This window comes from Stenella coeruleoalba, assembly GCF_951394435.1.
Source record: "Stenella coeruleoalba genome assembly, chromosome: 16".
Taxonomy (NCBI): Eukaryota; Metazoa; Chordata; class Mammalia; order Artiodactyla; family Delphinidae; genus Stenella; species Stenella coeruleoalba.
In genome coordinates this window covers 47293267-47321256 of record NC_137162.1, presented here as the reverse complement: position 1 = coordinate 47321256, position 27990 = coordinate 47293267, and the positions used below count along the sequence as shown (strand labels likewise).

The 27990-nt window shown below is 37.6% G+C and overlaps 1 protein-coding gene across 1 annotated transcript; it reads right to left on the bottom strand.

Annotated features, from left to right (window-relative positions):
• PTPN20 (protein tyrosine phosphatase non-receptor type 20) lies at positions 1-27990 on the bottom strand (the record flags this gene model as incomplete). Its single annotated transcript, XM_079900581.1, is given in 7 exon segments — positions 1-100; positions 268-294; positions 296-327; positions 8731-8946; positions 12795-13048; positions 13051-13128; positions 27861-27990. Coding segments are annotated over 7 exon segments (837 nt in total).

Below are 27990 nucleotides of genomic sequence, written 5' to 3'. Positions count from 1 at the left end.
CTAAGCATGTGTGTGGGCATTAGGGGACTTCAGTTTCAGTCTTGGCTCCTCTACTTGCTGTCTGAATGACATCATGGAACAAACTTCATTGCTCTGAACTTGAAGTATTTCATCAGTAATATCAGAGCATAACTAACGTCCACCTCAAACGGTGAGAATTCAATGAAACTGTGTAGGCAAAAGAGCTTTACAAATTGTAATGTGTTATACAATGTTCATCTTTATATTCATTATTGTTCTTATCAGAATTTATGCGGTGAGACTTACCTTGTTTGGATCATTCCATAACGTTGTTCTCATTTGGCCCACTATATTCATGATGTTGAACTGTAACAGGATGACAGTAATCTTGTATTATCCATAGAGGGGGAAAACACAAAACCCACAGATGCCAAAGGAGTACGCCATACTTCTTTCCAGTAAAAGATATCTCAAGATTTAACCAGAAAGTTCTCATTTTCAGTCATAAGAAAATGTACTATGTTTAACCTTGTCTAATGGATAAGGAAGACTTGTTTAAATGGGTTTCCAGGAAAAAGCAGGAAGCAATCATTTATAATAAGAAATGTTCTCCAAAAGAAATAACAACAAATTTGCCCCTGTGTATACTTTTCTGTTCTCAGAAGGGAGAACTTAAAGCAGCACTGTGATTCTGCAAAAGTCTGAAGCATAGAAGACTTTTTCTGGCCACAACAGTAACACAGCTGTTTCTCATATAAAGAGCCCTCTCAACTCAAATGGAGACCCTGAGCAACAGTTGGCCCAACACCAGATTCTGCACCTGTGCACAGAGACCAGCACTACCCAGTGTGGTCACTAAGCTGGTGCAGGTCTGCAAAGGGATGTTGCTAGACCACAATGAGATGAGTCCAGAAACTGGTAATAAGTGTTTAGAAACTCTTACGGCAATCTGACAGTGGGGTAACATTGAGCAGCCTCATCAGTGGAACAAGATATAGACCAGCTCAGGTGTTGCTGAACTTGCCTGAAAAGTCACATGTGGTATAAGCTGAGGACGAGTCATGTGCAGCAAAACCACATGAAATTTAAGGTTTGTCAACTGTCAGCTATAATCCAAAAGTACATAACAGAGAAAATGTAAACATTCCTTTATTTCTATAATTTGTCATTTCTATAATAATTTACAATGTTAATTAAGCCTTTAAAACTTTTTATATTGAAATAATTATAGATACATAATAAGTTGCAAAAAATGTACAGAGAGTGTCTGTGTATCCTTCACCTAGTTTCTCCCAATTATACCATCCTCTACAACTAGAGTATAATATCAAAACCAAAAAGTTGACATTGGTAGAATCTACAGAGCTTATTCAGATTTTGCCAGTTTAACATGCAATCTTTTGTGAGAGTGGGCATGTATGTGTATGTATAGTTCTATAAAATATTATCACATGTGAAAATTCATGCAACTGCAACCACGATCAAGGTGCACAACAGTTCCCCCACAAGACTTCCTCCTGTTATCCATTAGAACTACCCACCCACCCCAACCCCCAACCCTTGGCAACCAGTAAACTGTTCTCCATCTCTATAGTTTTGTTATTTCAAGGGGATTACATAATGGAATCATGTAATATCTAACTTTTCGAGACTAACTTTTTTTTCATTTAGTCTAATTGCCTAATGATTCATCCAAATTGAGTGTATCAGTAGTTCATTCCTCTTTATTGCTAAATAGTATTCCACAGTATGGACAGGTACCAATTTTTTTAACCATTAAACTTCTTGAAGAACATCTAGGTTGTTTCCCAGTTTTGGGCTATTATAAATAGATCTGCTATGAGCATTTACATACAGGTTTATGTGTGAACATAAGTTTTCTTTTTTATGGAATAAATACCCGAGTGTTATTCCTAAGGTTATATGGTAAGTTTAGTTTAGTTCTGCTTTTGTTTTTTTTAAGGAAAATTTAAAACTATTTTCCAGACTGGATATACCATTTTACGTTCATTCCTATAAGCAACATATGAGTAATCTAGTTTTTTCAAACATTCACCAGCATTTGGTGTTGTCATTATTTTTTATATTAGCCTTTCTGATGGATGTCTAGTGATATTTTATTATGGTTTTTTCTTTAACATCCTTATTGGAGTATAATTGCTTTACAATGGTATGTTAGTTTCTGCTTTATAACAAAGTGAATCAGTTATACGTATACATGTGTCCCCATATCTCTTCCCTCTTGCGTCTCCCTCCCTCCCACCCTCCCTATCCCACCCCTCTAGGTGGTTACAAAGCACCGAACTGATTTCCCTGTGCTATGCAGCTGCTTCCCACTAGCTATCTATTTTACGTTTGGTAGTGTATATATGTCCATGCCACTCTCTCACTTTGTCACAGCTTACCCTTCCCCCTCCCCATATCCTCAAGTTCATTCTCTAGTAGGTCGATGTCTTTATTCCCATCTTTCCCCTAGGTACTTCATGACAATTTTTTTTTTAAGATTCCATATATATGTGTTAGCATATGGTATTTGTTTTTCTCTTTCTGACTTACTTCACTCTGTATGACAGACTCTAGGTCCATCCACCTCACTACAAATAACTCAATTTTGTTTCTTTTTTATGGCTGAGTAATATTCCACTGTATATATGTGTCACATCTTCTTTATCCATTCATCTGTCAATGGGCACTTAGGTTGCTTCCATGTCCTGGCTATTGTAAATAGAGCTGCAATGAACATTGTGGTACATGACTCTTTTTGAATTATGGTTTTCTCAGGGTATATGCCCAGTAGTGGGATTGCTGGGTCGTATGGTAGTTCTATTTTTAGTTTTTTAAGGAACCTCCATACTGTTCTCCATAGCGGCTGTATCAATTTGCATTCCCACCAACAGTGCAAGTGGGTTCCCTTTTCTCCACACCCTCTCCAGCATTTATCATTTGTAGATTTTTTGATGATGGCCATTCTGACCAGTGTGAGATGATATCTCATTGTAGTTTTGATTTGCATTTCTCTAATGATTAATGATGTTGAGCATTCTTTCATGTTTTTGTTGGCAATCTGTATATCTTCTTTGGAGAAATGTCTATTTAGATCTTCTGCCCATTTTTGGATTGGGTTGTTTGTTTTTTTGATACTGAGCTGCATGAGCTCCTTGTAAATTTTGGAGATTAATCCTTTGTCACAAAAGACCCCGAATAGCCAAAGCAATCTTGAGAAAGAAAAAGGAGCTGGAGGAATCAGGCTCCCTGACTTCAGACTATACTACAGAGCTACAGTAATCAAGACAATATGGTTCTGGCACCAAAACAGAAATATAGGTCAATGAAACAGGAGAGAAAGCCCAGAGATAAACCCACACACATATGGTCACCTTATCTTTGATAAAGGAGGCAAGAATATACAGTGGAGAAAAGACAGCCTCTTCAGTAAGTGGTGCTGGGAAAACTGGACAGCTACATGTAAAAGAATGAAATTAGAACACTCCCTAACACCATACACAAAAATAAATTCAAAATGGATTAAAGACCTAAATGTAAGGGCAGACACTATCAAACTCTTAGAGGAAAACAGAGGCAGAACACTCTATGACATAAATCACAGCAAGGTCCTTTTTGACCCACCTCCTAGAGAAATGGAAATAAAAACAAAAATAAACAAATGGGACCTAATGAAACTTCAAAGCTTTTGCACAGCAAAGGAAACCATAAACAAGACGAAAAGACAACCCTCAGAATGGGAGAAAATATTTGCAAATGAAGCAACTGACAAAGGATTAATCTACAAAATTTACAAGCAGCTCATGCAGCTGAATATCATGGTTTTAATTTCATTTCCCTAAAGGTTAATGAAGCTGAGCATCTTTTCATGTGCTTATTTATCATCAATACATCCTCATTGTTGAAATGTCATGTCTTTTACCCATTTTCTAACTGAATTACTTGCCTATTTATTTATTTTACTATTGAGTTTTGAGGGTTCTTTATATACTCTAGATGTGAGACCTTTGTTGGATACGTGGATTGCAAACAGTTTCTCCAAGTCTATAGCTTGTCCTTTCATCCACTTCATAGCATCTTTCATAGAACAAATAATTTTAATTTGCTTTTCCCCTAATATTAGTGATGGCAAGAATGTCTGCTCTCACCTTCTGTTTTCAACACACTTGAAGTTCCAGGTAGCGCAAAAAGACCAGAAAAAAGAAATATGAGGCAAATGAATTGGAAAGGAAGAGGTAAGTGTGTCCCTACTTGCAGATGGAATGATTGTCTATGCATAAACTCCCAAGGAATCTGAAAACAAAACAAAACAAAACAGGACAAAAAAACCTCTTAGAACTAATAAGTGAGTTCAACAAGATCATAGGATACAAGATCAACATGCAAAAATCAACTGCATTTGGGGACTTCCCTGGTGGCACAGTGGCTAAGACTCCATGCTCCCAATGCAGGGAACTAGATCCCACATGCATCCTGCAACTAAGAGTTCACATGCCACAACTAAGGAGCCTGCCTGCCGCAACTAAGGAGCCCACGTGCTGTAACTATGACCCGGCACAAGCAAATAAATAAATATTTTTTAAAAACACAAAAATCAACTTATTTGTACATATGTGTACACACAATGAACATGGTAGTAAAAACACAATACCATTTACAATAAAATAAATCCAACAAAACATGTACAGAAGCTATATGCTGAAAATGACAAAATGCTGATGAAAGAAATCAAAGAAGACCTAAATAAATTGAGAGACATACCACATTCATATTGGAAGATCCAACATAGTAAAAATGTCAATTCATCCTATCAAAATCCCTCAAGCTTTTCTGTAAACATAGACAAGCTAATTTTAAAATTTATATGGAAAGGCACAGACCTATAATGGTTAAAACAATTTTGCAAGAGAAGGAATCACTCTCCCTGATATTAAGACTTCCTACATAGCTACAGGAATCCAAAGTGTGGTAATGGTGAAAGGATAGACACATAGATCAATGAAACAGAATACAGAACTAGAAATAGGCCCCATACAAATATTCCCAATGATTTCTGACAAAGGTGTAAAAACAATTCAGTGGAGGAAGAACAGCAAGTGAACCTTGACTTAAACCTTGCCCCTTATAAAAAAATTAACTCAAAATGGACTATGGACTTAAATGTAAAACATAAGACTACAGAACTTTAGAAAAGGACATAGGAAAAATTCTTTAGGACCTAAAGATTCTTTAGGCTAGGTGAGGAGTTCTTCAACTTGACACCAAAAGCATGATCCATAAAAGGAAATATTGATAAAATGGAACTTCAATGAATTTAAAAACCATTGTTTCTTGAAAGTCTGTTAATTTGTAATTTAAGATTAGGCAAATTATGAAAATATATTTGTATTATTCATTTTTAACCTTAATTTACTGATGGCAAAAGCCGCTGCCCTGGATTGTCTTGACAAGAAAAGGCACAGCTTTTCTGAATATAGCTGTAGTGGTTAACCAAATGATAATAGTGTAAGTAACTACAAAGAAATGAAGACCAAAAGAGTTCATGTTAATTTTACCTAGCATTATGATTCCTCATACATTGAGTTTTATAGCCATTATTAATTGTGAATTGCTAAAACCACACTTGTATTAATTGCAAAGATGTACTGGCTAACAAAGCAAAGAAACCATTAAAATGTACTTGTCACTTACAGAACAAAAGCAATAAGTTCCAAGACAAAAGAATTATTTTAAAAAATACTAAAATAAAAAGCTCATGTTCAACATTTCACATGTAACATTAATACTCTGCAGACTTACAAAATAGCACTTTGAATTGCTAAGACTAAAAACCCTTACACGATTGCCAGATAATGGTGACAGACTGTACTGAAGGTGCTTTATTGAAAATCTGAGCTGAAGGTATGGCAAAAAAAGATAGTTAAAGCACCATTTTCTAATGAAGCCACAGCTTGACGAATTCAGGGACTGGCTAGTGATGCGAAGTGGTACCAACTCACAAAACAAAAGTAGCAAAGTATTTACCATTGCAACTTACTGACTACACACCTATTGCTAACATAGTGATTCAGTATATGTGTGATTTGAAAATGATGTGATAAGAAGGAAGAATTCTTCCTTTTCTCAGTTTGATTACTGATAAACACAACTAACTAGTCTTAAATTGCATAAAAATGCAAAGTACTACACTGTCATCAAATGTAATTTGTAAGTTTTGTGTAGGATTATGTTCTGGTAGTAGAGCTGCAATGACAACAAAACAAGTCTGAGGTAGTTATACAGATTAAAGAATTTATCCCAAAAGATAAACCAACACACTGCTTCATCAAGAAAGTCTTGCTACCAAAAAAAAAAAAAAAAAAAAAAAAAAAAAAGAACCCTGCCAGATGAACTGGACAGTGTGTTTAGTGATGTGGTAAGAATTTTTGATTTCGTAAAGGTTAATGTGTTAAATTCTGGATTACTCACTTCATTATGTGATAATATGGTAACTGATAATTAACAACTATTATTGCATGTTGAAGACGGTTAGAGGGGCAAGTTCTATCGAGAATGTTTCAACTACAGAGCAATACCAGTGCTGGCAAGAGAAGAGCCAGTTTGCTCCCAATGTTTTAAGGATTTTTAAGCAGCCTTACTTAAAAATAAAAATGACTATAAAATAACAATAAGAAGAAAGAAATGGTCACATATTCTCAGATTTTCATATCCTTTAGAGTTATAATTGATAAACTAATCTTAAAATGTTAGCCACACACGGCTGGTATACAGCTTGCAGCATGTAAGACTCCCTGTGTGATTTCCACAACGCACAAACTGGTCTACATCCTGTTCACCAAGGCTAACCCACTGTCATGCTCTTGGATGTCACAGCAAGATATCAAACTGCTTTGAAAGTTTCTAAATGCTTACTCTCAATTCCAGAAAACTTATCTTGCTGCAAATAACACAGATTGTTGCTGGTCCAAGACCATACTTTAAGTAGCTCTGGTGGACAAAATTTCTGAAAAGAGGAGAGAGGGGCATAAGTAAGAACATTTGACAGCTCAAGGCTCTATGAAAAGCCAATAAGGCAACAATGGATGCATTTCCTTTTTTTGAACCACTATTTTCCATCAAATCTAAGCATCCTTAATTGTAAAATACATCACTATTTTACATAATGCTAAGAAAAACACTGTCAATTAAGCTGACAGATGACTTACTATAAAACACATTTTGAGTTTAAAGAAGGTATAATGATGGGGAAAAAAAAAGTGCTCCTCAGAATCACAAAATACAATATTTATAGTTTTTATAGTTTCTATAAGGAATATAAAATAAGAACAAATATAAACAAATTAATTATGATGAAGAATATATAAAATAAAATGATGCTAATGTGTTTTCTGTTAAAAGGATAAAACAACACTAATTATAGGAACAGGTAACATCAGATTCATACTACTTAAATTTTCAGCATTTTGGGGACATTTGTCATTTTTTTACCACCCAGTTTATATTCATTCTTTATTTAAAAAAACAAAACAAAACTCTCAGTTTGCTTTGGGAAACCATTCCTCTCTCATTCTCAGCTGTATGGCCTGGAGTAGTCCTGACAGACCTTAATGGACCAGCATCTCCCACAGTGATCAGTTTAGGGAAAGGGCTATAACTGAAGTGGAAACAGTGAAATGCTAGGAGATATTGGCTCAAGCTTCTGAGAAAAATAAACTCCCTCTGTCCTCCAGGGAGTTTCTGGGAGAGGACATTTTTCTACCCCCGACGTAATACTACCTTAGAATGGAGAGTTGTAGAACCCATGCAGCCAATTTGCTATCACAAGGGAGAGTTTGTCACTCTTGGGGTATAACTACATAAAGCCTAAGAGAGCAGAGATTTAACATTTGTTCTGATAACAAGATAACTCTGCAAAATTTGCCTACCAGGACAAATGCCTCGTAGCCCCTGTTGTCTTACGACCGAGGTGTGGATTTTCATATTCCTTGTGGACATGGTGAGAGCCGCTTTCCCCCGCCACCCCGCAGTGCCTGCTAACTAATGTCTTCCCCTCCTCACTTCTGCAGCACAGGAAAGCAGTTCAGTAAAAGTAGGCCTTTTGGGGCACAGATCCAAAGCCACATTCCCTAATTAATCAGTAATAAAGATCATAGTAGAATCACCATATGTCTAATTCTTGTGTTTATCCCTTACTGGTTCCAAATTTAGGAGGAAAATAAAGAATTGTTAACGGTTGACTCAAACCCAACAATATTATTAGCCTTATTTTACATATGAGAAAACTAGGTTTCAGAGAAGATGAGCAATTTGCAGAAAGTCACCAAAATCTAAAATGTGTGGCAAAACTGGCAGTCAAACCCAGGGACCTCTCATTAACTCTGAAGTCTACTTTTTTTTCCCAATGTGCTCACATGCATGTATTTCTGTTCATTAAAAATAGGCACACATCATCAACATTCTCTAAGAAGATTCTAAAAACTGTATGTGTGGGTGGAGGGAAAGAAAAGGAAGATGAACTCATGTTTACGATGCACCTACCACGCTCCAGACACTGTCCGAAGCCATTCGTTTGCATTGCGTACTTTAATTCTCACAACCACCTCCAAGAACCTGCCGCCGTTAAGTGAGAAGCAGGTATCCAAAGCTCACAGGCTATTTACTCGGTTGCTCTTGAAGACCAAATATTAGTCTTCAGTTATTAGAAGGCTGTTAAAAGTATAGTGTTTACTAACAGCATCAGTTTATCTGCTTAATTCACACGCTTACTGAAAAGTTCTTTTCAATGGCACGGAACACAACATCCACACATAGGAACACCCCTGTCCGGCCCACGCCAGCACTGCAGTGAACAGTGATGGGTCCTGTAAGGTGGCTCTTCCTCGCATAACGAACATACTTTATAAAACCTTCTACTGAGGCAGGAGTGCCATGGTCTGGCCACTTGGTGAACTGCAAGTGTTTTACAAAGTGACTAGCTCCTGTCTGTGGGGGTGGGGTGGGGAGGGAGAGAGGGAGAAAGGGAAAGAGAGAGGGTGGGAGAGAGGGAGAGAGAGAAGGAGGGAGGGAGGGAGAGGAAGGCGGAGAGAGAGGATTTATCAACGTCTTATAGTAGAGATCTTCTTTTAATTTCTAATATGCCAGAAATAGTAATACTAATTGCTATATGGTAATAGGATAATAAAAATAAAAATACTAACAGGGGACAGGAATTCAGCCCTTACTCTGTGCCAGGTACTGTGCTAAGGACTTCACACGCATTATCTCATTTAATCCTCACATCAATCCTGGGGAGGCAAGCACTGTGATATCCTCAGTTTACAGATGAAAAGTAAGCATTTGATTGACTGATAGATGTATGCTAGGTCAGAAGGCTCATATGTTTAGAGCTGGGACAATAGTGCAGTCCTCCCAAATCTAACTCTACCATCCTTCTTCTGCACCATGAGAATGTAGAAGAGTCCAAACAAACCATGAATCCAAAACACTTAGGATGAAAGATGAGCTGATATGTTAGGAATAAGATAGAAAAGCAATCTATCTCGGCTTAAATATTATGATACTAAATTTAATTAAAACAGTAAGTGCTGTCAAGCTGCTTAACCGGGATTTGGTGGGGGGCAACCTCCTCCGGTGATGAGAATTGGGCAGTTAATGACCATGTGAGTAGACTCTGGTCCCCACTCTTGTGCTGAACCCCCTGAAAGTGGAGCCATGGAACTCTCCTCAGGCTTGACAGATAAAGCACTTTGAGTTTACCGATCATCCCTTCCAGAGGGTTCACCCTTTCCCCAATGTGGAGCCCTCGTTTTACTTCACCGGGCACCCTCGTGAAAAAACTCAGGAAGGGTTTCTCACTGCTCCTCTGCTTCTCGCTAATGTACCACCTTTTTCTGCGTTCCAAATAGAAATACAATTTTCCTACGTTCCAAACAGAAAACCTCAATTTTGAATCATCGGCACATGAAATTGGATGAGGAAAACGACACTTGACAATCTTGTGAAGGCGCCAAATTGAGGATAGCTCTCACTCCATCACATACCTTAGGGATTAAACCTTTCACGCACTGCTGACCACTGAGAACCTGCACGAAGGTGGGCCTCACTGGTTTCCTGACACAGTGCCATGATGCAGATTCTCCAAACATCAACCCCATGGTCTTGAGGCTTGCGGGCCTCAGCCCAAAGGCCACCATCCTAGACGCCCTTGTCAAGGGTGCACAGGTGGAACTGAGCATTTGAATCCTTGCAGACAGATCATCCCTCTGGGCCTCCCACCTGGCCTGTATTCTCCAAGCATGCTGTCCTTCTCCGGCCATAGCAAGTATCACATGTTATTTGGAACCGGTGTTTTCCTCCCCCACTAGACTGTAAGCACTCTAAGAGTTGAGGCTGTTTCTGTTTTCTATCTCCAGCATCTGGCACAATACTTGGTTAATAGGAGGGAATCAACAAGTCTTAGGAGAGTGAAGGATCAGGCAAATCCTCAGGTGTACAGAGCAAGCACAGGGCCTAGCACACAGCCAGCAAGCTCTCCATCAATGTCAGCCATTATTACTATTCTTGGCCTCCTTTGTCACCACTCTATGCTCCGATCCTCATGCTCTTCAAATCTATCCTTTCCCCTCCTCCCCCACTTCTCTAGCTCTTCAACATCTCCCTTTGCACTCAGGCCCCCATCCCACAGTAAACTCGTGGAAACCATCATCACTTCCCTAAATGCTTCTTCCACTTCCTGGCCTTGCCTCCCATGGGCACTGCACTCTGCAGCCCTCTCTAATCAAGGCCACCTATTTTCCTGTACTCCAGGTACCACAGAGCCTAGAGATTAGGTTGCACACTGCTTGCTGCCCAATGCTATTTCCAATTCATTATTCCTTCTCTTTGTACAAAAACCTCTCTTCCTTTTGAGTTTCATACCTCTTAGCTTCACCTTCTCATCGCTATCACCCTACCACAGATTCTGACCAGGCAAATTTGGGATCTCAACAACCAAACAGACACTCTAACCTCACATTTTTATTTCTCTCTTGCAGAGGAGACCATTTCTTTCTTCTAGTCCTCACAATGTGATCACTCCTTAGACTCACCATCACCTATAATGTCCAATATCAAAAATCTTCCAGTTCTTAGATTCCAACATCATTTTCTGAGCAGAAGCTGTTACGCTACCACCTCATTTGTGCTTCACTTCAACTCCAACAATGTGACTAAATGGAGCTCTCCTGTCCTTGTTGTCCTCCATTTCCTCCTAGCCCGATTCCGTCCATCTCCCTAAATTTAGACTTCATAGCTGATTATCTAAATCATTCTCTTACCAAACTGTCAACTCCTTTCATCCTTTGAATCCTGCCACATATACTAAGCAACATCCCTCCCTGGGTAAGTCTCATAACCTGTGTTCAGGAATCCCATGGTTAGGAAAAAATTAATCACATAGTTGCATATTTTATTGTTATTGCAAATTATGGGTTCCAACCTCAGCACCTCCAGCAACCCTTTTCCTGATCATTGCCTGTGCTCCAATCAACTTCTTTGATGATGACTCCAAATCTCATCACTCTTCTCAAGTTTCTGGTTTAACTCCCATCCCCTTCACTCCTATAGAACACATGTATCACCTACCTGCTAATCAAATCCACTTAGAGCAATGTAACATCACTTTCTCCTATAAATCATTCCTTTTCTGTTTTCTGAGTCTGTTAGAGCAAGAAATGAATTATTCTATGAATTATTCTAGACCAATACTTCCCAATAGAACTTTCTACAATGATGCAGATGCTCTATATCTTTGCTGCCCATATGGTAGCCACTAGTAACATGTGATTAAATACTAGAAGTGTGGATACTATAAATGAGAAACTGAATTTGTTATTTTATGTAAGTTTTAATAATTTAAATATAAAATAGCCAAATGTGGCTATCGCATTTGACAGCATAATTTTTGAACGCTCCTTATAAGTCATAAGTCACATAAAGTCTGCCAATTTTATCTGAAAAACACCAGAGTCTTTGCTTTCTATCTAATTGTTAACGGCCCTAGTTGATCTTGGACGCTTCTTACTAAAATTGTTCAATGTCTCCCAATTATCTTCATAATGAGTTCATGTTCCTTAGCTGAAATCCAAGACATTTCATGTTCTGGCTTTCTCTACTTATTTTCTATAGCCTCATCTCACCTCTCACTACTCCCTGGCATTGAACTTTTACATTCCAGAAACACTTAACTACTTGTATCTCTCTATACATATCCCATGCTATTTTATACCTTGATCATCTACTTCCTCTTTCCATCTTTCTCATTTGGGTTATTCTCAATCCAGATGTCACCTCCTCTAGCAAGTCTTCCCCCCAAGCCCAAGGAGAGCTAAGTACTTCCCTTCTGAGCTCCCAAAGCATCCCATACAAATCTCAATATTACCACATTCATTGAGCACAGTAACTGGAGGTACCAGTAAGCGCACTGAACTCTTTGCTACTCAGTAAGGAGCAACAGTGCCTGGCACAGTGATTATCAGGATATCTTAAGGACTCCATACACATCTGTCACTCTCAGCAGAAGCAGCCGAAGTACATCCCAGGATTAGGCAACTTCCAACACTCACTCTCAACCGCCCCAACTCACCTTTTCAATTTTTTCGTCTCTCCAGTCAGAGTTTGGTTAGGCAGACGTAGAGGTGGTGTTGTCTTAGTTTCTGGTACCAGGGAGAAGTAAAAACAAGTTACTTTAAAAAGTATCCCCAGCTATGTCCCATCTTACCCCTAACTTCTCATCCTGACACGTGTGCTTATATAATGAAATATATATCTAACACTGATTTTTTTTAACTTACGGACTTCTTGACAACTTGAAATATTCGAATGATGAAATATTGAAGTATCTGGTAGTTCTCCAGGAAGATATGACAATTTTTCAATTCCAAAGGTTTCTTCATAGAAACGGGCCAGTAATGGTGGCGTTTGATAACTCCACCTTCTACCTCTCTGGTTATCATGACAATAACATTAGAGTTATTTTCCAAAACTATTCGCCAAAAGTCATTTGTGGTAGTTGGCAGTGGTCCTTGGGTAGCAATAATAATAATACTTCTCCAGAATTGACTATTTTAATATAACTAGCATTGATGTAGTCCTTGTTTTCTCCAAGAGGAACACATGTTGAATCATCTATTACAAACACAGAAACATAGGGTAGACAGAGGAAAAGCAGGAGATGCAATACACCCAGGTTTCATGAAACCCTTTCACACAGGTAAATCCATTTATCTCTTTGACCAACAGAGAAGGTGGCATAGGAATTTCTTTTCAAAGGGTTATTTCAGTCCATGAATTTAAATTTTTCCCTCCCCAAAATCTACTGGCATGACCTAAGAAATATACAATTAGGTTAAGGTAGCTTTTTAAAAAATCAGTTTCTGAACAGAGAAGGATGCCATCGGTATCCAGACATTTTGAGAGATTTCTGTTACATATGGCACAGGTAGGAATAGGCCAAGGGAGGTACCTCCTAGCCTGTGACTGAACACAGCAAAGGAGGAGGCCTCTGAGGGAGCAAGTGAATGAATGACATTCTCCTACAAATCCGGAAAACCTGCAAGCCCAGAGTAGCAGAGCCAGGAGGGAGAAAAAAAAAAAAAGATTGGGGTACTTGGGCAGATACAAATCCCAGGATTACTGTAATTCTACCAATGCCCCCCACACAAGGCAGCCATATTTTATGTCCATTCCCAGCCTTCATGTGGTGAAGTGGCATGCTAATCAAAGGTATTGTGGCAAAAGGATGCTACAAAGGGGATTTGCTCCAAGTAACATGGGACTCGTCCAACATGGACTATTATAACAAATATGAGAGGGAAAAATCCAACTACCTGGCTCACTAATAAACTCCACTGGCCCAGGAACTCTCTTCACTTTACACAGACATCTGGAGCTCTGGTTCCACCACTGCTCCCACAGACAGAATAAAAGAAGGGTCCTTCCCTGCCATGCAGTGGTCTCACCAATAGTTCCTCTCCATTACTCAAGGTCATGTGACCCACTTATCTTCCAAAAACACTATGACCAAGATCACTGAAGAGGGCTTACACAATTTCTGACAGAACCTTTCTCAAATTCCAAAATAGCAAACATAAATCTCTCCTTGTAAATATGAATAAATAGAAAACACAATCACTAGATATATAAAGATATCTAGTACTTCACAAAAGTATATCATTCTGAGAAATCACAGCAAATGTTTTCCTTTATAAGAGAGAAGAATACTTTAAAAACTCCTATTTGTATTTTAAATGAAATTTGAGCAAACATTATTTTATTTAAAAGAATGATGTATATGTTTATTGACATAAATTTGTTATATTATTAAATTATAAAGGAGGTAAAAGAATATTAAAGTGAGATCTTTCATCATATATATGTATGTATACATATATATCATATATAAACATATGATTAAAAAACATGGCAAGTATTCATCAAAATGCTAGCAGTGACTATTATCTAAATTTTTATAGTGAATATGTACCATTTTGCAGAAGAAAATAAATTTTTATTTTCAAAGGGAGATTTAGCATGTAAAAATGAAACAATCCAAAGTAATAAAAGCTCACTTTCAAATAAAAACCACAATTACTCAATTAAAATCCCTAAAATGAGAAGCGAACAGAAAAACAAATTAGTGATTTAGAAAACCAGCTTAAGGAATTTTCCCAGAACTCAAAAAAAAAAAAGTGAAAAAAATGACAATAATTATTAAAATACTAAAGGATGCAGAGCATATAAAAGGAATATATAAAAGGAAGGAGTTTCAGAAACAAACTATGGAACACAGGCATACCTCAGAGATATAGTGGGTTTGGTTCCGGACCACCACAATAAAGGTACTATCGCAATAAGCAAGTCACATGAATTTTGTTGTTCCCCAGTGCATGTAAAAGTTATGCTTACACTATACTGTAGTCTACTAAATGTGCAATAACATTATGTCTATAAAACAATATACGTATTTTAATTAAAAAATACTTTACTGCTAAAAAATGCTAACCATCATCTGAGCCTGCAGCAAGTTGTAATCTTTTTGCAACAGTAACATCAAAGATCACTGATCATATCACTATAACAAACATAATCATAATGAAAAAGTTTGACATATTGCGAAAATTACCAAAATGTGACACAGAGACATGAAGTGAGGCAATGCTGTTGGAAAAATGTGCTCAACACAGGGTTGCCACAAACTTTCAATTTGTAAAAAACACAGTATCTGCAAAGTACAATAAAGTGTAGGGCTATAAAACCAGGTATGCCTGTATTTAGCAAGAAAGAAATAACTCAAGTAGTCATAGGAGAAAAGTTCTCCTCAAAAAGGAGACAGTAAGAGATGATCATGAGCCCACTGCCACAAATAATTTGCCTCCAAGTGAGCTCCTTGATCAGAAGCAAGGCTGTGTGGACTACCATGATGGTGGATAAGGCATCCTGCAGGTCCAGATGGTAGATCTGCTAGAAGCTTGTTGCGAGGAAGGCAAATCCGTATCTAGTGTCTATTTTAGTATGAAAAAGCACCGTTCTTTCTATGACAGAAGCAGTCCAATGTAATCAACCTGCCATCAAGTAGCTAGCTGGCTGACCACCCTGGGAAATGGTGCTATATTGGGGCCTCAGTGTTGGTCTCTGCTGCTGGCAGATTGGGCGCTCAGCAGTGACCATAGCAAGGTCAGCCTTGGTGAGTGGAATTCCACGTTGATGAGGAGCCCATGCACAGCTTCTATTCCTGCCAGCATGTCTACTTTATTCATAAATCCACTGGGTAATGACAGGAGTGGCTGGGAAAGAGGCTGACCAGTATCTACAGAATAGGTCATCCTATCCACCTGATTATTAAAACCTCTTCTTAAATCATCCTTTGATGAGCATTCACAAAGGACACAAATATATTCATGTTTTTGGCCCTTTCAGAGAGATCTATACACATTTCTCTCTCCCAGATTTCCTTGTGACCAATTTTCCAGTTATGTTTCTTCCAAGTCCTTGACCATCCAGCTAAACAATTGGCTATAGGCCATGAATTAGTAAAGATTTGTACCTCTGGCCATTTCTGCTTCTAAGCAAAATGAACAACCAAGCACACTGCTCAGAGTTCTACCAATGGGGAAGACCTCCCTTCACTACTGTCCTTCAGGCATGTCCCCAAAACAGCACTGTAGTGCAGCTGCTGTCCACTTCCAGGAGGTGCCTGTGTATGGTGCAGAACCATCTGTAAACCAGGTCCCAGTTTTCTCTTCCTCAGTCAATTGATCATAGGGAACTCGTCATGAAGCCACAGGTACAGGCTGAGAAAGAGGAGGTAATGTAGCAGAAGAGGGGACCATGGGCATTTTAGCCACTTCATATAATTTATTTGTACCTTCAGAGCCTGCTCAAGCCCGACCTTGTATACACCACTTCCATTTGATAATGGAATGCTGCTGTGCACGCCCAACTTTCAGGCTCATGGTTAAGTGTTCAGTCTCTACTAAGGCCCGGTAACTGGTCAAAAGCTGTTTCTCAAAAGGAACAGCTCTCAAGAGTAGAGATTGAGTTCCATGGCTATTTATCATATCACTGTACATTATAATGTTTTTAAAAGAACTACCCTAGGTGACCAACCAGAAAAGATCAACTACACAGATAATTGTGTAGTCATACAATGGAACATTATTTAGCTTTTAAAAAGTGAAATGTAAATATATATTCATTAAAAAGACATGTTTACAAAGGAATATGCTCTTGTTTTTATTTTTTAAATACATTTATATTCAAAATTCCACTTCTGCCTAAAATGTAGAAAGGTAATATGAGCATCACTCACATACTAACAACATATAAAAGTTGAAAAAAACAAAATAAAAAAAATTTTGAACCCATCAGAGAGCTGTGATTACAGGCCAACGAAGTATTCTGAAATCTAAGGAAAGACAGCCTCCTAAGGAGAGACAGGTCCCTTGTGGCGGTCACAGTGTGCGTAGGGCACACTGGCTCACTTGTGGAGCTGAGGGGTGAACGAGATACAGAAAGCATTCAGATAAGAAAAAGCCCAATATATTGCTAAAGGCTGAATGAGCAATTCAGCCTAGTGTTAGCATATAGAACCCCAGGAAGCCATAGATACAGAGAGTGTGCACACCTCACAGACTCAACAGACCTCCATAAGTGCTCATAAGAAGGACTGGAGACAGGATAGGAAATGGAAGGAACCCTTCTCTCAGTGGCATAGGCTTAGAGAAGGAAAGCTACTGCCACTGCTGTAAATGTCGAAAAGCCCCACTTGGACCTACCTCCCCAACGGAACAAAAGTCTTCAACTGCAGGGGGAATAGCAGCAAATATTCACCTGTTGTGCACAGGTGAATACAGTACAGTTGGAAAAAGGGCAGAAGAAAAACCCTCCACTCCTGGAGGAGGGCCGGAAACATCCCTGATCCGAGGATCCTATACCAATACTATTATGAGTCTCCTACCACTAAGCAAGGGACAGGAAACCCTCTCCCACACTAGACCTACCAAAAATATAAGGCAGAGTTTGAATGCCATAGAGAGGAGAGGCAGCTCCACCTGCTTAGATCCCACCGCTTAGATCCAGGGAAATTGTTATACCTGTTCACCAACGTCAGGATAAACTCGGGCTCCTTACTGGACTCATAAATTGAGGATGCTGGTAGTCTGGCCCCTGCCTACTTTTTCATCCTTATCTCTATTAATTTCCTTTATGCCCTTTATGCCCTTTATGCCTCAGCCTTAACAAAGTAAAAACCTTTTCCTTTTGTTTCTGTGGGTAATTTCAGGTTTCTTGCTCTTTCCTCCTTCCCACCTTCCCACCTTTTCTTGGGTTACTGTAAACATCAACTTGTTCTCCATTTCCTGCCAGCTATCTTTCACCTCATTACCAGCAATCCTCCTTCCAGATAGGTGATTGACAGACAGATAGGAAAATGCAAAAAAGACTCCATCTGTGCCTCATTTTCATTCTAACAGACTGAATAAAATGTGTACTCCTTGGTTTCACATATATTGAGTTCCTTCACACTCTGGCCCACATTATATTTTTTGCTCTGTCTCTCATCTTCTCAAGCTTCCAGGCATTCCAATTCACGTATACCTTATAACTCCTGACACATTACATTTCTCACCATTAGTAAGATATTTTCACAGCTCCTTACCTTTGCTCAAACTTCTCCCCACAGCTTGAAACTTTCTTCCCTCCCTTTCCACCTGCTGAATTTCTATTTATTTAAGATCCGATCCTAAATCTAACCAAGATATCTTCTTTTCAAAGAAGGTGGTGGGGAACTCTCCCCCTTGCATAGTCCTGTCTTCTGCACCCACAATCCTTGGACTCTGCCTCTATAATAGTATTTACTACACTGTATTTAAATTTGTCTTTTACATGTCTGTGTCCCCAATTAAACTATAAACTAGAGAGCAAGAACTATTAATACTTTGTATTTGTATACAGTGCTTAGTATATAATTAGTATTTACTAATTAGTATATATTAGTAGCATATAATATTATCTCAAAACACCTTTTGAATTAATATTATTTGTTCACTTAATGCGCTTGTGAAAGTTGTTTATACAGGTTGCATACTATACACATTATTATGCAGTGCTCTTCCAGTGACTGTAGCTAACATTACTTATAAATCTCTAAGAAAATATGGCTCAAAAAACTGTTTCCTTATTTGATGTTTTTGCATGTAACACCTAAATTTGAACATTTTATAAGCATGAAAGCTGCTGTTTCTTTTGTTTTTCTAATGGAAATTTACTTTTCTCCCAGTTTTTAACATTTTTTTTCATTTATAGTACCAAGTATTCGCCATGCTAATAATTCCATTTCTAGTACATTATTTTCTTTCTGGAAGCATATAATGTCTCAAAATTTAATTGTGTACTGAGCTTTACCTTACCTCAAGTACACTGCCCCCTCCAAGAGCTCCAAAAACATTTACAAAGGCTTTGGAACTGGGCAGTTGTTGATATGACAGAGAAATTTAATTCTTTAGCAATATCTTTTCTTGTGTTAATACCATAGTTATGGGATCATAAATACGCCCTATTTTTAGACAAATCAGGTTGTACTTACTACAAAGAGCTATATTTTTAAAACTAATCAAACATTTGAGGGCCATTATTCACTGCCTCCACTCAGAGGGCTAGCTATGAATATGAATAAGCAAAAAACTCACTAAATAAGCATATTAGTTATACCTTTCTGTCTCCTTTTTAAACTGATCCTCAAAACCATCACTATGTTGAAAATCCTGAAGAAACAATTTTACTTCCCCTGAGTTAATTTCATTTTCAAAAACCTACAGGCATAAGAAAGGAAAAAATTATGACTATGATTTTAAGAATATATAGTTTAAAGAAAATGATTTCTATAGGTTCTCAAGAAGAGCAATAAGGTATTCAATAATAGAATTAAAACCACAATTACAGTGTGATTTCTACTCCTAGAAAATCATTTGAAATGAATATCTCCCTATTAAATATTTTCCAATCTGTCAAAACAGAGTGTAGAGTACTATGCACATATAAATTATTTCTACTGAACCACCCAAGTTATTTTCCAAAAATTCATAAAAATAAACCTTATTTTTCTTAAAAAACAAAAAACAGATTATTACTATAGCCCAGAAGAGATTCTTATAATGAATGCTTATCACATTTAGTTTATTGTAAAAATAAAATTCCTAACACTTTATTTATCTTTATGTTAGCGCTTGTAATCTAATCCAGTAATTCTAGGTATGTCTCTGCCACAAGGTTTTGTTCTGCCCAATGGACTTTAGTCCACTTTGTTGCCTTTGCGCCATCCTATACAGTACCTGGCCCACTGGTAAACAAAATTGAATATAATTAAAGGGAAAAATCACATTAAAATAAAGATTCAGTTACCAATATTTTAGCCCTCAATTCTGCTCAATTAATCCATTCATTTGACAGTTCTTTTCTGGGGGTCCTAGTACATGCAGATACTGTTCTAAGTGCTATGGATAAAACACTGAATAAGAGGCGTGTGTTCTGCCCTTGTGGAGCGTATATATATTCTGATGGGGAGAGAGAAAATACACAAGCAAGCGTAGAAAAATTACAGCTGTGATAAATGTTAATGTTAATGCAGTAACAGAGTATGGTGATACTTAACCACCATGTACCTAAAAGACAGAAGGAAGGGCTAGGCAAAGAGACAGGAAAGCATCCTGAGCAAAAGGAACAACAGGCCCAGAGACTGGGAGGCCTGCCATGGTCTGGCCTCTGCCTAATTTCCCACCCTCAGCTCCCATCTGTTTCTCATGCAGCATCTCTAGCCACACCCTGTGTTATGTCTTTCCACACTCTGTGTTATGTCTTTTCATCTTTTTTGAAGCATCTTTTGATGATCCTTATTTTGTGAAACTTATTAATCCTTTCCCTTCTTAACTACTGCATAATGAGTAAACCACAAGTTTTTATAGATAGTAATTTTGTTTTTATTATATTCTAAAATTTTAAACTTCTATTATGACTTCTTCTTTGACTCATGAGTTAGAAGAATGTGTCTTTAGATTTCAAATGTATGCTTCATCTTTTTGTGGTTGACTTCTAACTGAATTTCTTTATATCAGAGACCACAGACAGTACTATAAAGATTATTTGACATTTATTATGATATATTTTGATTTGGTACATGACAAATTTTTATAAATGGTCCATGTATGCTTGAAAAAAATTTGTGTTCTCTAATTTTTGGATGCAATTCTATATATATTTGTTATATCTAGCTTGCTAATTGACTTTTTAAAAAATTTTTATACTCTTAACTAATTTTCTATAATCTATTAATAAAGGAGATATTTTAAAATGGCCCACCATCATAGTGAATTTATCAATAACTATTTGTAATTCTGATTTATATATCCTGAAGCTATTATTAGGTGCTTATAATTTTAGAATTTTATATCTTCCTTGTGAACTAAACCTTTCAGTATTATACAGTGACTTCTTAATGCCTAATGCTGTTTGCTTTTAAGTCTCTTCTTTCTGATCTCTCTATAGCTATACCAGCTCTCTTTTGTTAGTGTTGTTCTGTGTATTTTAATTTTTACTTTAAAATATCCAGAGAAAATGTTCCCAAAGATTCCTTCTCATTAAACTGCGTGGATGACCAATAAATTAAATGAATTGAGTTCTACAGAGTTGACCTAGTCCTGAAAAATAATTTATCAACACTAATTGGTAAAGCAAATCTCTAAAAATTAATTTCAGGTAATTACGGTAGGAATGTGGAGATTCTGAATGAAATGGAACAGAGGAAAAGAAATGGGGCAATGCTTATACACTGACACAATCCCTCTCATCTCCAACAAGATGTTAAAAAGTCATTTGCGCACAATTCATTTACTAAGAAAAAGTGACATCACCCAGTGAGAAGTCGTAGCATAATTTAAACCTGAGACATATTTCAAGTCATGCTTCCAAATAAACTTGATTATATTTATCAAAGAAGCAAACTGTTCTAGATAGTTGTAATTCAAATAAGGCTCACTTAGGACTCTAACATGTCTTTGATTGAATGAAATGTGATTTGGCTAACAATGTCAAGAAGGCACAAGGAGAAATATTCTAAATTATCAAGATACCGGGTCTTTTTGGAGAGTGCTCACTGAATCAAAGTAACGTCAAAGAAAAGGCTGGATAAAATTTTTCAAGGAGCCTAAGTTAACTTTTCTGCACTGCATATGCAAAGGTTTATGAGGACAAAGTGTAAACAGTAATACTAAGAGATAGGAGTCTGGTTCCTGGTCTTTCCGCTGTGACTGAATAGCTGTATGATCACAGACAAATCATTTCAGCTCTCTGGGAATTAGTTTCCTCACCTTTAAAATGAGGGTTGGAATAAAAATTAATTGAACTATCTTCTAAATCTAGTCATCTACATACAAGTCCTAGAAACAATGATACTACATCAGCAACAAATATGCCCAGTGCCCATATCTTGGTTTCTAAATGCTATTATCCAATAAGAGAAAACTAAGCTCTTAGGAGTAATGGCTGCATCTAGGACTGGGACAGGAGGAAATGCAAGATAAGCCTGGAGTATCTTGTAATGCAATAAAGTGCTCAAAAAACAAAAGGACGGGTTATGTCAAAGGGACTCAGGAGTCAACCTGAAAGAGTTCCCAAGGACCCGGACTAGAACAATTTGAACAAAGTAAATAACACAACAACTAGATTATAATATAAAGTACAAAATACATATACTGAGTCCATACTGATATAAACAAATGACTGAATAAATAAATAAGTAGGGGAGTAGAAACAAATCTTCTTGATAGGGCAATCCCAAATAATGTACATATATTACTCCCTTGTCTAGGAAGCAGAGCCACCTCCCTTCCGCACCTATGAGAGCAACCTTGTTGTTTTGACCTCTTGAATGTTACTCTCCTTTCCTAATGCCACAACCATTGTCCAATTTGTCACCATGTGTCTTAATTACTGCCACAGCCTTTTAACAAGCCTGCTATTTTCACTCTTACTATCCATCCAATACATCCTCAACACGGAAGCCAGAGAAATAACAGATAATAGAAACAGACAGATAGAAGTTCTAGATACTGGCATTAACAAATACAGACTTTAAATGTTCTATGTTTAAGGTATAAAAGACGAAAGAAAATCTAGGAAAGAAACTGAAGAAAGACTTCTATGGTTTGAAAGGAACACAATAGAAAGACTAATACTGAAACTAAGACATCAGTGGTGAATTTAACAGCAGACTGCATACAGCTAAACAGAATATTAGTTAACTGAAAACAAAGTCAGAAGAAACATTTCAATAAAAATACAAAAAAAAAAGACAATCTAGAGCCTAGCAGAATATCTTTGACTTACATACTAAAGATAAGATTAGCTATAATATATAAAACCTACAAACTAAAAAAAAAAAGAGTCATGTACCACAACATTCATTGCAGCTCTATTTACAATAGCCAGGACATGGAAGCAACCTAAGTGTCCATCGATAGATGAATGGATAAAGAAGATATGGCACATATATACAATGGCTAACACATATATATGGAATCTAAAAAAAAAAAAAGGTCATGAAGAACCTAGGGGCAAATCAGGAATAAAGATGCAGACCTACTAGAGAATGGACTTGAGGACACAGGGAGAGGGAAGGGTAAGCTGGGACAAAGTGAGAGAGTGGCAGGGACATATATACACTACCAAACGTAAAATAGCTAGCTATTTTGGAAATAACACTGAAAAGTCAAAGACTTCATTGTTAAATAAAAACCACCAAGAATGATGTCCAAGCTTCTACCTCCCAAATACATGATTGAAAATATTTTAAATGATATAATCTTTTAAAAAAATTTTTTATTGAAGTATAGTTGATTTACAATGTTGTGTTAGTTTCCAGTATACAGCAAAGTGGTTCAATTATATATACATACACACACACAAACACACACACACACACACACACACACACACACACATTCTTTTCCATTACAGTTTATTACAGGATATTGAATATAGTTCCTGTGCTATACAGTAGGACCTTGTTGTTTATCTATTTTATATACAGTAGTTTGTATCTGCTAATCCCAAACTCCTAATTTATCCCTCTCCCACCCCCTTTCCCCTTTGGTAACCATAAATTTGTTTTCTATGTCTGCGAGTCTGTTTCTGTTTTGTAAATAAGTTCATTTGTATCATATTTTAGATTCCACATATAAGGGGTATCATATGATATTTCTCTTTCCCTGTCTGACTTACTTCACGTAGTGTGATAATGGCTAGGTCCATGCATGTTGCTGCAAATGGTATTACATCATTCTTTTTTATGGCTGAATAGTATTCCATTATTTATATATACCACATCTTCTTTATCCATTCGTCTGTCAATGGACATTTAGGTTGCTTCTGTGTCTTGGCTATTGTAAATAATGCTGCAATGAACATTGGGGTGCATGTATCTTTTCAAATTAGAGTTTTCTCCAGATATATGGCCAGGAGTGGGAATGTTGGATCATATGGCAATTCTATTTTTAGTTTTTTAAGCAACCTCTGTACTGTTTTCCATAGTGGCTGCACCAATTTATGTTTCCACCAACAGTGAAGGAGGGTTCCCTTTTCTCCACACCCTCTCCAGCATTTGTTATTCACAGACTTTTAAATGATGGCCATTCTGACCGGCCTGTGGTGATACCTCAATGTGGTTTGATTTGCATTTCTCTAATAATTAGTGATGTTGAGCATCTCTTCATGTGCCTATTGGCCATCTGTATGTCTTCTTTGGAGAAATGTCTATTTAGGTCTTCTGCCCATTAAATGATACAATCTTTATTAAAGACAGTTAAAATGAATTTCCTTCAGAAATGTCAGATAATTTTAAGATGCTCCTTGATAATTGGAGATACTCTTACTATTTAAATACCAGTGTTTAAATATGCTATCCACTGCATTCCACCAAATAAACACGTGAATGGCAACCAAACATCTTATCCTCTTTATATAAATGCACATACCCACAACACACACACAAATTAGTAAGATCTCTCTTGCACAGAGATGAGTAGACTGAAATCCATATCAATCTATACCAACAGTCACCAATTTCAAATCTTCCATAAGAGTCAGCAGTACTTCCAGAACAATCAGCTTTGATCAGAAACACATGCCCATTTCTGGTGTCTGTTAGTGCAGTGAGTTTCAGATAACCCTATAGAAACACAAGAACCAAACTGGATGAATTTCTCTTCTCTTATATTTGACATAGTATATCATAGAAGAAATAAACAAAATAATATCAGTATTAAGCTAATTAACATTTATTTCAGTTTTTGAGTTACAACCACTGTAGTAAATCAGTAATAGTGTAAGACTATAGAATTCACCACCAACAAATGTGTACTGATGCCTAGGCAGTCAATAAAGTCTACAAAAGTAAATTATACAATAAAAACAGAATCTTCATTTTCTTATAAAGCAAAAGAAAACTTTTCAGGAAATATAGTTGAAAGCTTCTACTGTATTCCCCACTTCCCTCCATGTTTTGGCTAAGTAAGCCCATTCTGTGCTTCTACTATATTTCTGTTTATAATGATTTCTTGGACACATCTCCCCAGGTTGGACCATGAGCATTTGAGGGCAGGAACTGTAACTTTTTTATTTTTGTATCTTCAGTGACTAGATATTTTACACACTCAAGAAGTGTTTGATGGATTAACTAATTAGTTAATTCTGTAAAAATTGTGTATGCATCACCAGGCAATCTGCATAACCATTTCAAGAACACAGAAGTGGGCTTCCCTGGTGGCGCAGTGACTGAGAGTCTGCCTACCGATGCAGGGGACACGGGTTTGTGTCCCGGTCCGGGAAGATCCCACATGCCGCGGAGCGGCTGGGCCCGTGAGCCATGGCCACTGAGCCTGTGCGTCCAGAGCCTGTGCTCCGCAACGGGAGAGGCCACAACAGTGAGAGGCCCGCGTACCACAAAAAGAAAAAAAGTCAGACCCCTAAAATAAAGATTTCCCTCCAACTCCTGGAGAAGGTGCTATAGTGTAGAAAATCAGGGAATTAACCCTGAGAAGAGGGAAGCCTAAAAGAAATTACTTGGTTTTGGACACAGCACTAAAGATAGAGGAGAAAAGCTCCAACATGACACCAAGTGGTCTCACGTGATCATAAGAGGAGGAAAACACATGTATTTAGTTTGCCCAGCCAACAAAAGCAGGACATTTTTCTTCAGGACATAGAAGAGCCAATGAATACTATACGTATTCTCAAATTCTCAGCTGGGGTACTATTTTCAATTTATCTTAAACTCTCTCAAAACTAAAGCACATGCTAGCAAAGATCATTTCTTCATATCGACTTTGTTAGATGCAAGATGCACCTTGCCCTGGCAATTCTGACCTCCTAGGCTGAGCCTACTTCCAATCCTTTTTTTTTTTTTTTTTTTATGGCAGGAGAGTGAGTTTATTCAACAGGTATTTACTGAGCCCTTACTATGTGCCAGGCACTATTTTAGGTGCTGGGAATACATTCCATTGATTAAAAACATACAAAAATCCCTGTCTTCATTGTGCTTACACTCTAGAGAAAGGATACCAGACAATGAACATAACAAATAAGTAAATTACATAGTAAGTTAGGAGATGATGAGTACTACAGAAAAAAAATAGAGCAGTCATGAGAATGAAGACAAGTCTTATCTGGAAATTTTCCAAAACCAGACACACTCACAAAAATATGCTGCTTTCTTGGAAGTCTATGTATGTGTCAGTGACCAAAGAAAATATTTCTGGCCCCTTAATGTTCATGGGATTTTCAAGCAAGAAATTACAGGGATTTTAAAAATATGAAAATGGAATTGAAAACTAAGAAAAGTAACTTGCATAAAAACAGGAGCTCAATACAGAGTTCTTGAGGCAGTGGAATCTGTGCTTACTGTAGGAGCAGAGCTTCCCACAGTTCTGGCAAATTCCATGATTCTGGCCACATTGCCAACCACAGTGGATCTGAAGAGTCAAATCTGTTCAAAAGAGGTTACTAGGGTCAGAAAATGTAGAAGAACTCAAGCAGCTTTTCAGGATTTTTTGTTTTATTTCTATTTCCTTTTTAAAATATAGCTCCCTAGTTTTCGTGATTTTCTAATTTTGTTAAAGAAGGATGAGTTCATGAGAAAGAAAAACTGAAAAATAGGAATGCCCACATTTCCGACTCCATCTCCAATCTCAAATTGTTCAAGATGAACACGTTTATTGTATATCCGTAGACCCAGGTCTTTTGACACCATTATCAGAGGTTGTTGGCTCTAAACTACCAGGAAGATTTTTTTCTCCTTTGATTTAAATTCAAATTTCATTTCAACAAAGCAACCAGAACAATTAATGAATTAGGTTCTCTAAGTCAGAAGTGAAAATAGAAAATAAATGGTGTTGTCATCTTTGATGAGAAAGTCATATTTTCATCAAAATGGGGCAGAGGCAGAAAGTCCAGTTTGCAGGACCAGGAAAAAGGAGTGTCCACCCACAGGATACTTAGAAATTGATGACTATGACAGCAGCCCTTTCTAGAGGTAATAACGTCACGTCATTAGGTTGAGATAATCCTCCAGAAATCCCAACAGCCCTGGATTAAGAACATCTGGAAATTGTTCATATGACACAGATTTCTGTTTCCTGATGTTAAGGCTTCAGTGATGCCTCTCTGTGGCATCTGTCACCTGTCTAACTTCTTTGCAAACTTCCTCCTTTCAAATCAGGAAGTGTACATAAAGTGCAAGTAAGATTCAGTCCCTCGCCCGTGCTTCCAGGTTCTTGCTTTGATACCCAGGATTACCAAATCTGACAATTAAACCGCTGGCCAGCTAGGCTGTCTGCAGGTATTTCTGGAGTTAGCAAATGAGTTCATCTGGTAAAGAAAGTGTCTGAAGGTAGATGCAGTCTTGGCAAGAAAACACACAGTACTGTACACAAGACAGGGATGTGAATGATGCAAGAAGCAGAAGGGTTCTCATCACCGAGTCACTAAAGAAGAGGCCTTCTTTGGATCTCAACTCTTAAAGTGAATTCAGGAACTGTTACTAAAATGAATAGGGCCAGCAGATTTCAGATCAGGGTCAGTCCTCAGTGAGGGCAGGTTCAGTTTTCCTAGTTAAATTCCTGAATTTCTTTTTGTCTTCTGCCCTTGCTTCAGCATCAAAGTACCAAACAGTCATATGGTGTATCTGATTGCATAGGAAGGCTGGACTTCATGTGGGTTCCTGCGGTCTGACCAGAAGAACAACAGTCTGTCGAAAATGGGCTCCATGTACGCTATGAACGATTTCTCTTCTGGAAATATCCGCAGGACCCCACCATGTAGCTGGGCATCCCAGTTCTTGTTCAGATAGTAGATGCAGGGGATGCAGCAGCCGTCGCCGTTGGGGTTGTCCACATGTCGCACATAACCTGCTCCATTTCCTGGATAGCAAGCCACCATCACCAT